Source organism: Miniopterus schreibersii (assembly GCF_964146895.1).
Source record: "Miniopterus schreibersii genome assembly, chromosome: 1".
Classification (NCBI taxonomy): Eukaryota; Metazoa; Chordata; class Mammalia; order Chiroptera; family Miniopteridae; genus Miniopterus; species Miniopterus schreibersii.
In genome coordinates, this window is record NC_138101.1 from 120,027,206 (window position 1) to 120,040,487 (window position 13,282).

At 37.0% G+C, this 13,282-nt stretch overlaps 1 protein-coding gene across 1 annotated transcript in view; it reads left to right on the forward strand.

Annotated features, from left to right (window-relative positions):
• The window catches only part of CDC123 (cell division cycle 123), a 53,255-nt gene that overhangs the window by 12,971 nt on the left and 27,002 nt on the right, over window positions 1-13,282 (forward strand). The window contains exons 3-6 of the mRNA XM_081127992.1: window positions 1,035-1,092; window positions 1,370-1,402; window positions 4,946-5,041; window positions 6,858-6,964. Of these exons, the coding sequence (XP_080984118.1) occupies window positions 1,035-1,092; window positions 1,370-1,402; window positions 4,946-5,041; window positions 6,858-6,964 (294 nt within the window). The remainder of the gene's footprint in view (window positions 1-1,034; window positions 1,093-1,369; window positions 1,403-4,945; window positions 5,042-6,857; window positions 6,965-13,282) is intronic.

A 13,282-nucleotide genomic window follows, 5' to 3' on the forward strand; every position in this document is an offset into this window, starting at 1 on the left:
AGGGATAGATAAATGCCCATGGTTAACCAGAGGCTCCATTTCCCTTTTTCTTATAGTTTCTTGGTATAGATGCTGTGCTGCCTATTATTCTGATTATTATTTGTTTCTATTATGTGAATGAGTTCTTCCTAGGCCAGTTGTTTATAGTTGAGTATTGAGGAGGGGCCAGGGCAGTGTTATCCCCTCTGAGTTCTTTCAGCCTGTGCTTCCCCCAGGCAATGAGATTGGCTGCTAGAGGGCCCTTTCCAGCACCTGCTTCTTCAGACGGAGTGTGTCTGAGTATTTCTTTCTCCCTCTCTCCTCCATACCTCTCTATGTTACCAGTCCAGACTCAGGTAACCCTGGCCACCAGCCCACACACTCTGTTTTCACTGTATAAACAAAGGAGTCTTGCCCCTGAGGGGTATTCCATCAGCTGTGCAGAACAGCTCTTCAGATATATGCTCTGCTGAATTCCTTCATCCTGTGTGACCTTTCTTGCCTCTGGCAGCGCTTTCTCATCACTGAACTCAGAGTTGTGAATGATTTTTAGTGTCATCAGAGTGGACTTTGAGTTTTCTTTTCCTTATTTCTAAGTGATTTCTGAGAACCAGGCAGAATTCCGCCATCTTTATTGTACTTATTAATTTGATATTGGTTTTTATTAGTTTCTGTCTCAAAAAGTGGACTTTTCCTAATACAGTGGTCCCTCGATTTTCGAATGTAATCTGTCCTGGAAGACTGTTCGAGTTCTGAAAAGTTTGAAAACTGAGGGATCAGCAGCCAACAGCTGGGCCTCAGGATCTTGTCTTCAGCGGAAGCCGTGGGGCATGTTTGACTTCTGAGGCCTGTTCGAAAACTGAAGCGTTGACTTCCGGGTTTATGGCGTTCAGAAACCGAAATGTTTGTCAGCAGAGACATTCGAAAACCGAGGCACCACTGTATTACCCTCCAATTGAAAGGCTTTTTATGTACTCAGTACCTGTACACCTGCAATTATGACTACATAGGACACAGCCTTTTTCTTGCTTAATTTTTGCTTCATGTTCTCCTAGGGAAGATCCTCCAACATGTTCTCAGCCAGACAGTGATGATGAGGCAGAAGAAATACAGGTTGGTTCAAAATAAAATACTATGTTCTGTAGCCTGTTGTAATTTCATTGATCTCTGAAATGGTTCTGTCATTTAGATCTTAGCATCTGTTCATTAAAGTGAGAAATTACATGAAAATCTCACTGACATATACTTCTGTTTACATATACTTGTGTTCAGGGAAAGTTATGTCACCTGCTTATGTATAATTTTTGCATGGAGCAATGCTTTTTGGAAGCCCAGTACACTTAATGTTTTTCTATATTTAATGTTTTTTTCTGTCCTCTTCTTCATGCAGTGGTCGGATGATGAGAACACGGCCACACTGACGGTAAGAGCCGAGCGCCAGCATGGGACAGCCTCACTGTCACACAGCTGCTTCAGGGTTCAGTGCGTGTCTCTGAGTTCCCATCTACTCATCATTTCTAATGTCATTTTCTGTGTTGGCTATTATGTATTATTATTTTTAAAATTTATTATTTAAAATTTTTAAAAAAAATTTTGATTTTAGAGAGAGAGGGAGAGAGAAACATTAATGTGAGAAACACCAATGTGAGAGAGAGAAACAGATTGGTTGCCTCCCATACTGCCCCAACAGAGAATCGAACCCACAACCCAGGTATGTGCCCTGAATGGGAACCAAACCCACAACCCTTTGGTGCATGGGACAACGCTCCAACCAACCAAACAACACTGGCCAGGGCTATTATGTATTATTTTTAAAAAGAACTTGAATCATTGTTTACAGGCAAACATGGCCCACCCTTTTCTCCCCTTTGAGTGCAAAGGAAGTATTTTAGGCATATAACTGATACTTTGACTTATTTCTCTTAAACTCTGGGAAAACCATTTAAATGCATTAATACCTGTGTAAATGAATTGCTGACTGGCTATTTCGAACCAGAACTCGCCTGTGCACTGGCTACTTTTCCGTTGTGACTGGTCAGCAAGGTGTTTAAAATTACTTAATTTAAGTGCAGACATGAGTTATCTCTTGACCAGTCAGCAACATTCAGGCACAGAAACACGTGTATACTCATGACCGGTCAGCAAAGTGTTAAGCAGGAGAACACAGGTCTGTTTTTTTGTGTATATTGAAAACATTTTATGTTCTCAAAAATTTTTTTAAAAAGGAATACACTTTCTGAATGGTCGTGGTGCAGAGGTGTGCTGGTGGATAAAGTTGGAAAAATAGGTGAGCCCAGATCACAGAAAATCCATGGATATGATTAAAGTGTGGATTTTATCCCACTTAGAATGGAACCTTTTCTAAGACAACTGAAGTGTTATATAAATTTAAAATTGACTCATTGAGCAATGACCTTAAAAGGTTACTGTTAGTTAAATCTGTTGAAAGATAAGTTTCAGAAAAAGGTAGAAGCATGTTTCCCCTATAGATATAAAACTCTCTAATACATGTTGAGGTTTAATTTAACTCATGAGGAAGTCAGGCAGTTGTTATAACTTCTTCAAAGAAAACCCAAAAGCCCTGGCCCGGTAGCTCAGTTGGTTAGAACATCGTTCTGATACACCAAGGTTTCCAGTTCCACTCCAGTCAGGACACAGACAAGAGTCAGCCAGTGAATGTGTAAATAAGTGGAATAACAAATCAATGTTTCCCTCCCCTCCCCTCCCCTCCCCTCCCCTCCCCTCCCCTCCCCTCCCCTCCCCTCCCCTCCCCTCCCCTCCCCTCCCCTCCCCTCCCCTCCCCTCCCCTCCCCTCCCCTCCCCTCCCCTCCCCTCCCCTCCCCTCCCCTCCCCTCCCCTCCCCTCCCCTCCCCTCCCCTCCCCTTCCTTCTTTCCACTCTAAAAATCAATGGAAAAAATATCCTCAAGTGAGGATTTAAAAATTTTTTAAAAAAGAATTACTTTAAATTTATGTATTACATTTTGTTTTGTTTTGTTAATCCTCACCCGAGGATATTTTTTCCATTGCTTCTCAGAGAGAGTGGGAGGGAGGGAGGGAGGGAGGGAGGGAGGGAGGGAGGGAGGGAGGGAGGGAGGCAGGGAGGGAGAGAGAGAGAGAGAGAGAGAGGGAGGGAGGGAGAGAGAGAGAAACATTGATGTGAGAGAGACGCATCCATTGGTTGCAGGAATTGACTCTGCAACCAAGGTATGTACCCCTTGCCGGAGTCAAACTCAGGACCCTTCAGCCGATGCTCTAGCCACTGAGCAAAACTGGCCAGGGCTAAAACAATTCTTATGTGAAGTTTTATGGGATAGGAAAATTAAATTTTCTTATCTTTAAGGATTGAATCCTTTCAGGTTGTAAATTTTGTGTAACTCTGCCATTTGTCAAAATTATTGATAATGCTGATCTAAGCTAAGGGTTTTTGTGGATAGAGCTCCAGGGGAGCCAAATCAGCAACTTCAGGTGATTATAAGGAAATTATTGGCTTAGCATAAATGGTAATTTCTTTTGATAGGGAAAGGTGAATGGAAAATATAGCACTCAAGGCTGTTACTCATTTTGAAAGCCTCTCGCTAGAGTTTAATTTTATGTATCTAAGCTGGAAAAGTCAAACAGAAGATACAGTGGCACTGTCATAACTAACGATGCTGCTAACTAGTCTAGAGGGCGTATACATCAGTAGCAAAAAAATAAGTTTGTTCAACCTGCCCTTGGTCTCTCCGGTCTTTTCTCACTAGCCTATTGCTTAAAGCTGTTTTCTAGTTAGGGGGACATATTTCCATTTTTTAAAACTTACATTGTTTGGTCTGTTTCCCAGAGTCTTGTCACAGTTTTCTCTCTGTCTTAACTGGGTTAGATCTTGAAGATGAACATAAGCTAGCGATTTTCAACCTTTTTCATCCCATGGTACACATAAACTAATTACTAAAATTCTGTGGCACACCAAAAAATACTTTTTTTGCCAATCTGACCAAAAAATTAGGTATAATTTTTGATTCATTCGATTTATTTTGCAGTGTGTAGTTTAGTTAATTCTACATCTGTTGTAACTTTTTTCCCCCGCTCTCTGAAGAACTTACTAGACTTTTCAGAATTTCCAGCTGCCCAGTAGAGGGCAGCATATTTCAAGGGATAATGTGACTTTGCCTATCTGTTAATGTTTCTGTGTTCTGTGTCTCCTGCAGGCTCCACTTCACATCTCTTACGCACTCCCCTTTTCTGTACTTCATGTTTATGTGCTCCTTTCATAGTGATGTAGGCTTGAGGCAAAGTATACTAATTATGTTTTAGTTCCTTTACAACTGTATTCCTATTTACTTCCTGGTTGAAATGACACTTAGAATGTTTTGGTTCCTTGCTTATATAAAATACACATTTTCAAATCAGCCAAAAAAGAAAGAACAATTTAACTTCACGAAGGTCCTATTTTTGAATTTTGTTTATATTAAAACTTGTCTGGAAATAGCAATGTTTAAATAGAGTTGCCACATAATTTATTTCTCATTCTTATGAAGCCTTTGGGGATTTGTCCAAGAATCTTTTCCTGCAAATGAAAAGGTTTCTGGGTCTTTAAACGTCAGGTGTTATTTCTGAGAATTGGACTATATGTACAGGTGATACTTCATCTGTCTCTTTTCATTAATAAATAAATACTGGTTTTATGTAGGTGTTAAAAGAACCATTCATTTCCTTCCTTACATCCCCAGGTGCATCGTGATGCCTGTCTCTGGCTTTGTGGGTTTTAGTTATTCTGAAAAGTGATATTTGGACATTTTCCCCCTTTCTGGCAAATGTTATTTGATCATGGATTTTATTTAGCTGAGTTCAGAACTCTGATAGTGATTTGTATTATGAATTATTTTTAACACCCTAAATAGTTTAACCTTAAGATTTTGATCTTGTTTTCCATATTTATTGTGATGATATTGACTTGCCCAAATGATTTCTTCTTTCTCTCTGTAGGCACCGGAATTTCCTGAGTTCACCACTACAGTCCAAGAAGCTATTAATTCCCTGGGGGGCAGTGTATTTCCTAAGCTTAACTGGAGTGCCCCGAGGGTAGGCCACATCAGTAACTCTTTCGTTGTTTCACTATTCTTTGCTGTGCTATTCATTTCATTTTATGTCCCCACAGAGGTCTAATTATATTCCTAATTTTAAGGAAAATACTGTGGAATTTATTTTTATTTTCCGTTGTTATTTTATTTCCTGATTTTGCAGTACACTTTCCTGGCTCTGTTGAGTACTGTACATTTTTCCAAAAGACAGTTCCAGCCTCTTGTGCTGCTGATCATGGTGGAAATCTATATTGTGTCCTTTTTAAAACTTAAGCCGTTTAGTTTAACCAAGAGATTTTTTTCTCTATTGAAATGTAATAAAATTTAAATGTCATAGGATCTAGAAATAGAGCAGTTTGAGAAACAACTGATACCTTCTTATGTTTTATTATTTTAACACTACATTGACAAGATTTTTTTTAAGTTAAGGTCTGTGGAAAAATTTACTGTTTTTTCTAATCCAATAGAAAACAATTTTATGTCAGCAAATCTCATTGAAAGAATCAAAGACTTATTTGCATTTTCAGAAATTATCTTATGCTTATCTTTCTTTATTCTAAAATGAATGACAGATTTACTTAATCTAATTTTTATTTTTACTTATTAAAATTAATTACATATGTACATTGTTTAAATTTTCAAAAGCTCCTGGGCACTTTCTACAAAAATCAGCAGATCCTGACACACTTTGCTTCACTATTTCCCACTCCTCAGAGGCTTTCAAATATTTTAGTGCATTCTTTTGTTATTTTCCTCTACTTCTTTATTCAGTGTTAGATATTTATTATTGACTTCCTACTCCAGAACAGAAAGATTCAGCGTTTATCTCCTGTCCTCACTATTTTCTCTTCTACTGTTCTCTGTGTTCAATATACATCTTTAATCAGAAGTTCATCATCTTTTTCATTGGGAAAAATTAAAAAGAAGTTACTATAAAGATGTTATTGAAACTCATTTTTACTTTATATTTAAGCAATAATTTGAATAATTCTTTAACTACTGAACTAGATTGAGGCTTTCCACTTAAGATGGGTAAATTATTTGTGGTTTTAAGTTATTCATTTGTTCATTTATTTTTTCTTTATTGAGTGCCTACTATGTGCAAGTGCTTTCCTATATTGTAGACAATTGGATACTTTTAAAAATAATCATTAGTTTTCTCAAAATTATATTATTTTCCTGTGTCTGATCTATCTATGGGAGAAGTATGTTTTTTAAATGAGAATTATTTTGTAATTTTTAGGCATATTCCACTAAGCAGCTTTATGCCTATTGGGCCTGATACTCTTACTTTTTTGTTTTTTGGTTTATATGTGTGATTAACCATTTAAAATTGTGATAGAATATCTCTCCTCCTTTCTCCCACATTTGATAGACTTGGGTCTTAAGTGCTCTAGTTATCAAACTTCAGGTGTTCCAGCTCTCACTCCCCAGAAACAGGAAAAAGAGAAAGGATCTCCTTTTTCTTGGAGAGTAACAGGTCAGTCTAGTTATTGGTCAGTAATTTATATCTGACGTGTCAGCATTTCTGATACCTTTTATCCCCTTCTTTCATCATCAGCAAGGAAAACCTAGGGAATTGCTTGGGCCTAAGTTGAAAGGGTGAGGACTTTAACTGAGTGTCAGCATGCAGTGGTGATGCTATTCATTGTTTAGAAGTATAATGGACATTTGCCAGTATAGCTAAAATTCTTACCTGGCTTTTTTTTTTAAGCCCTTAAAGAAATAAGCATTATTGATATGCTATATAGGCCTGAGCTTCTGTCATAGCAACTAAGTTGGGATATATACTAAGTGGCATGTGTTTTATTATTTAGGATGCATACTGGATAGCAATGAATAGTTCTCTGAAATGTAAAACCCTCAGTGACATCTTTCTGCTGTTCAAGAGTTCTGATTTCATCACTCGCGACTTCACTCAGCCGTAAGTGTGCTCCTTGTTCTCTCACGTCAGTAGTTTCTGTACTTGTGAGAGTTTTTCTACAGGTGAAATTTCATTAGATCCAGAACTATTGTAAATAACAGTTCCATGCAACAAGCCTATTTCATATTCTCACATGACCTATTAAAGCAAACCTTTCTTTTCCTTTTATAGAAATTGCTATATAGTGCATATCTCTAAATGGGCTTTCTATATCTGCCCATTAAATGTTTTGGTATTTTTCTTCTTATTATAAAATCAGTATATAAATGTCTAACTGCTGTGCTTTACATCTGAAACCAATATAAAATAATACTGAATGTCAACTGTAATTGAAAAATTAAAAATAAATAAATAAATAGACAAAACAACTCCCCCAGTATATGTTTAGCATAGAAAAACAAAATTAGGAACTATAGCTAAACAAAACAATGACCTCACCATAGTTGGTCTAATATACACCGGGAATTTTATCTTACATAGGTATAATATATATCTATATATATTTCCATATCTACACACACACACACACCTATATCTATATTATATTTATGTTTAACTATATTCTAATTTTTTAAAACTAAAACAGGATCATATAGTTCCTACTAAGCAGTAGGCTGCTGTTGCACTTGTCAGTGTATAGCAAACATTTTCTGTGTTATTAAATACTTAAATGCATGATTATTTTAAATTACCGTAATAATATTCCGCTAGGTAGTGATAGCATAATTTGTTTGACCAATCTTCTATCCTTATATACAACTCTGCAATGAATGTCTAAATCTTTGTGCACTTTCCTAATTTTTCTCTAGGATAAATTTCCAGAAGTGTAATTGCTGTTTTTCTTCCTTTGCCAGTTACTCTGTTGCTAAAGAACTTGAGTCTGTTTTATCATCATAGCCAGACAGCACAACTGCACTGTTGAGCTGTGGGTGATCTCTTTATGCTTCTTTTGTTCTGTCATCAAATAGCAGTTATTCTTCTAGATTTCTCATCCTACCCCATCTTAACAGACCAGTTATCTCAACTAAACTAATCTTTAAACTGACCTCTAAAATAAAGCATATCACCAAATCTAGAAACTAAGCAGGTGAAAATATTGCATATGCATGCCTTTTCTTCTCCATACATCCAGTTTAGTTTGGCCTGCCCACTCATTCATTTTAGCTTCAAGTCCTTTTTTAAAGAGGAGCCTGGCAGGAAAAAATAAATTTACTACATGTCAGTTGTGCATCAGTTCTTTTGCATCTGAGTTCTGCATCTTGGGCATATGGTTTTAGTATTATATTCATTATAGAAAGTTAAGTAATAATAAATGTGTGTGGCTGTATTGGTAGTTTATTATAAAAGGATTTTACCTGTATTGGCATTAGATGTATGGTCACCCTTGCTTTAGTAATAGTGCAGTAGCATTTTTATTCTGTGAAACACCCTCTGATTAGAGGAAATTGTGACTATCTTTTATTCCATTATAAAGCCTTTGACATCTAATACTTTAAGTACAAAGGTCTTGAAATATATTACATTAAAAATACTCTGTACCTATTCATCAGATACCAATTTTTGTGTACCTTTAATATTGTAGTGAGAGTGTGAGGAAATCTTTTTCTTTCCAAAAATAATTGTAAATCACTTTTAATTCTCTGTGGCTGTTGGTTTTCTAAATCATCTTTCCAGTTTAGTGATCTGCTGCCTTATCTTAGCCCATCTCTCCCTTTTTGTCTTACATGAATTAACTGTGATTCCAGTGGAAGATAGAAATATGAGTCAGTAATTTTGCATTTTGTACCTTTTGACTTTTGCATGGGGAGGAAGTTAAGTCATCAAGTGAATTTGAAGCCTTGAATTAAGAGTGTTTACCCACAGAATACCATCTTTCTCTTCATATAAATAATTGGGAGTATGCAGGATCTAATGCCAAACACTCAGCTTTCAGCCTGGCAGCACTATTAAGTCACCCTTTTCTGGAAGTTTGTTGGTAGTCAGTTGCAGAACAATTAGTAAGTCTTACCATAACGTAAAAATCCTTATTGATAGGACCTTTAATGAAAGATGAACTTCTGTCACAGAGTCCTTTCAGGACCCCTTAAAGATTGAATTAACAGTGTAATTCTTTAAATTGGATAGGGTGATATCAGTGACATAATCATTTCTTCTTTTGGTTAGAAAATTGAAGCCTAAATCTGTAAGCAATTTATTCCCATAAGCTAGTTAGTAGAAACAAAACCAGAATGTGATTTCAGTAACATTATTCTAAATGTTCTCTGTATTTTCACTTAATAAAGTTATAAATTTCTCCTTTTCAAAATGCTTCAAATCAGAATACAACAGAATAGAATAAAATATTATAGATAATTATGTAGATATGTATACAATTATTTAATATTATGAAAGTGAGGTTATGTTGTTTATACTATTTTGGACTTGCCTCGCAAAAACAAAGATATTATAATCAGCATTGCAAGTTAACAGAAGGCCAACTAAAAATATTTTACACATACAGGGTTTTAAAAAAGATATTACTTAACAAGGAGTCTGGAGATTGGGTATTTCTAGGGTTAATCAGCAGCTCATCATGGTCACCAGGGACCCAGATTCCTTCAGTCCTTCCCTGCTGTCATCCTTGGCTATTGGCTTGGTATTTGAGTTTCTCACCTAATGGTTACAAAATGCTGCTACAGTTCCAGGTATCACATAAGACATGACAATATCTGAATCAAAAACAGGGTGGTCCTATTGGCGTGGTTCAGCAGTTGAGCATCAACCTATGATCCAGGAGATCGCAATTCAATTCCTGGTGAGGACACATGCCTGGGTTGTGGGCTCGATCCCCAGTGGGGTGTGTGCAGGAGGCAGCTGATCAATGACTCTCTCATCATTGATGTTTCTCTCTCTTTCCTTCTCCCTTCCTCTCTCTGAAATCAGTAAAGATATATTTAAAAAAAAAAAAAAAGGGGGGAGTGTAATTCCCCTCATTCTTTATATGTGAGCAAGTAAAGCATTCTGGAAGCTTCCCAGGAGACTTCCTTTCAGGCTGATTCTTCCCATTACCTAGCCTAATCCAGTAGTTGGCAGAGGAACCAGAAATGCTATAATTGGTTTAGACCAGGGGCTCTTGAACTTTTGCAGGCATCAGAATCATCTGGAGAGTTTGATAAAACACAGGTTGCTGAGTTCCTGGTTTAGCAGGCTGGGAGTGGTGACCAAGAATGTAATTTCCAACATGTCCCGGGTGATCCTGATGCTGCTGACCCAGGCCCTCACCTTGAGGACTACTTAGTCAACACGTGTATCCCTGGCATCCCTTAGGGGACATCGGAACACAATTGCTTCCTGATGGGAAAGGTCACAATTCTGTTAGCAAGGATGAAAGTTGAGAGTAGCTACAGGGTAGACCTCCAGTAGTGTCTACCATCATTGTAATTTAATATAGAATATTAAGTACTCTTATTTTTCCTGTTCCTCAAATGGTTATTGTACCCAAGAAGCTTTAAAAAGTGGAAGTTGAAATAGGACACATTCAACATAATCTGTCTGCATTCTACTTGCTGAGTGTATTATTTGCCCAGATATAAATACTCTATTGATTAGACTTGTTGAGTCATAAGGCTTCTTTAATTATTTTATTGATTAAGTATCACTTCAGTAGGCCAAGCTAGAGAAAATATCTGATTTTCACTTGGCATTTAGAAGAAAGGGCTAAGCGAAAAATTAGTCCATTTTTTCTCTAACTGGCTTGTGACTAAGGAGATTATCTACAGGTCAGGACATTTCACTTGTCTTAGTAATTTATACTCAGCTGTTTCAACATAATTTTTATACACTCTTTTCTCAAGATTATCACAAAACTGGTTATTAATCCTAAAATTTAGCAGCAAACAGTTTCAGGAGTAAGATTTGGTAAGCTGGACTTAACAGAACCTTTACCTCATGATTTTTAAGGCCCATTTATTTAGATGACAGTTTTGTTGCTTTTGAAGGAAAATTAGTATGAACACACCTAATCTCCCTTAATTCATTGCCATTTTGATTTTATCTTTCCTTTTCTGCCACCAGTGAAATCTGAAGAAATAGAATCTGTTTTCCAGAACTCTTATTTTGGTTCCTGATGAGCAATAAAGCTACACCACCAGAATTTTGATCCTTAACTTTCCCCGGCTCTGTTTTTTTTTCATTCTGCCCAAGTTTTAAAATTTTTTTCTTATATGTAGGAGTTATTTACTGTGAGGTACAGTGCTGTAACCTTCCAACTATTTGAAAAGTTTTGTCAGTGAGAACTATGCCGTAGTAAATATCTAGGACGGTATGCCACTTAAGCATTCATGATTTTGTTCTCTGCCACTCTATAAAGCTTTACTGAGGATGTTTTCTTATTACTTATAAAAATGATGAAATTGCAATCTCAGTCAATGGATTTAGGTAATTCCTAAGTTGTCTAGAGTAAAGTCACACGGATATTATTCTTAACATATACTAATATTGTGATTTTCTTCCCCCTACTCCTGCAACATTGGCTCAAAGTAGAGCTGGAACTCACACCATTTCAGTAGTTAATATTGTAAACCAATGCCCTAATCTTACATCTTACCCCCAATGAATGGGATTCATCTTCAACTTAAACATTTTCCACTAGAGCCCTCTCTTATTTCTACCTCCATCCCGTTTTTTCTTACATAATAGATTTCTTAATTATAGCACAACTCATCACAGTGTACCCTTTCTCATTCTTTCCCTTCTTCACTGGCAGTAAAGCATAGGGCACATCTACCTTATCTCTTATACTTCATCCATATTTTTCTGATGCTCCCCAGCTCGACACACATGCATCCTTATCATTGAATGTATTACATTTGTTCTCTTTCAATGGGTGAAACGCTTGGGACAGCATGATAAGAACTGTGTGTTGATGATAGTTATGAAGTTCACAGAAAAATGTCAATTTTAAGGTATTGTTTAGGGCATAATGAATGTGCCTATTTATAGTAAGACCATTTGGCTGGCAGGAAACACAACTTTGTTTAAGCTGAAAGAATGATTCTGGGGAATAGCTTGGTTAGAAATAAAAGAAAGACAAGCCCTGGGTAGGTGGCTCAGTCGGTTGTCGCGTTATCCCGTACACCAGAATGTGGGTTCACTTCCCAGTCAGAGTGCATACCTGGGTTTCAGGTTTGATCCTTGGTCTGGGCACATACAGGAGGCAACTGATAATGCTTCTCTCACACATCGATGTTTCTGTCTTCCGCCCTCTCTCTAAAACATATCCTCGGATGAGGATTTATAAAAGGGGAAAGAAAATAGATGACACTCCTCTGTTAGTCACTAAGCACAGCTCTTGTAGATTTGGGCTAAAAAAATTTTTGTTTTCTGTTTTGTAATCCTCACCTGAGGATATTTTTTCCATTGCTTTTCAGAGAGAGTGGAAGGGGGAGAGAGAAAGAGAAAAACAGAATGAGAGAGAGACTTTGGTTGATTGCTTCCCACACACACCCTGACCCAGGACCGGGGATGGAGCCTGCAACCCAGGTACATGCCCTTTGCCAGAATGAAACCCGGGACCCTTCAGTCCACAGGCTGACATTCTAACCACTGATCCAAACTGGCTAGGGCTATTTTCTTTATTTTTTAAAAATTTGGGTCTAGAACATTGCTCTCCAAAATTCCTGGCTAATTTCAAAATAAGTTAAAAAATATACTAGCATAATTCCATTGTAGCTTTCATCACAGTAGACCTTTGGGTGTTTTCCCCCCAAAATAAAATCTTTACTATATTGTACGTAAGAATTTTTTTAGTTTGTAATTCACACAGTGGATTATGTAGCATTCATTTTTTATTTTTTTAAAAATATATCTTTATTGATTTCAGAGAGAGGAAAGGAGAAGGAGAGAGAGAGACAGAAACATCAATGTTGAGAGAGTCATTGATCGAGCCCACAACCCGGGCATGTGCCCTGACCGGGAATCGAACCCCGATTGCCTGGATCCTAGGCCAACACTCAACCGCTGAGCCACGCCCTGCCGGGCTGTAGCATTCATTATTTAAGAACTTTTGTGTATACTTTGGAGTTTTAATGGTTACCTAGAGAAACTAGTTATTCTGCCAAGAATTATGAGTTTATAATTCAACATAGGAGCTTCCTTTCCACCTAGATTGTAAATTGTTAAGTTTGATTTAATACTACCTTCTGTTGCTTCTTTGTTGAAAATTTCAAAGACATCTTTCACATTAGTATAAAGTACTTACCCAGGAAAAAATTTTAGAAGTGGATGTATTTTTAAAAAATGCTTATATAATTTCTGGTTTTAGTTAAATGGCAGGCTAAG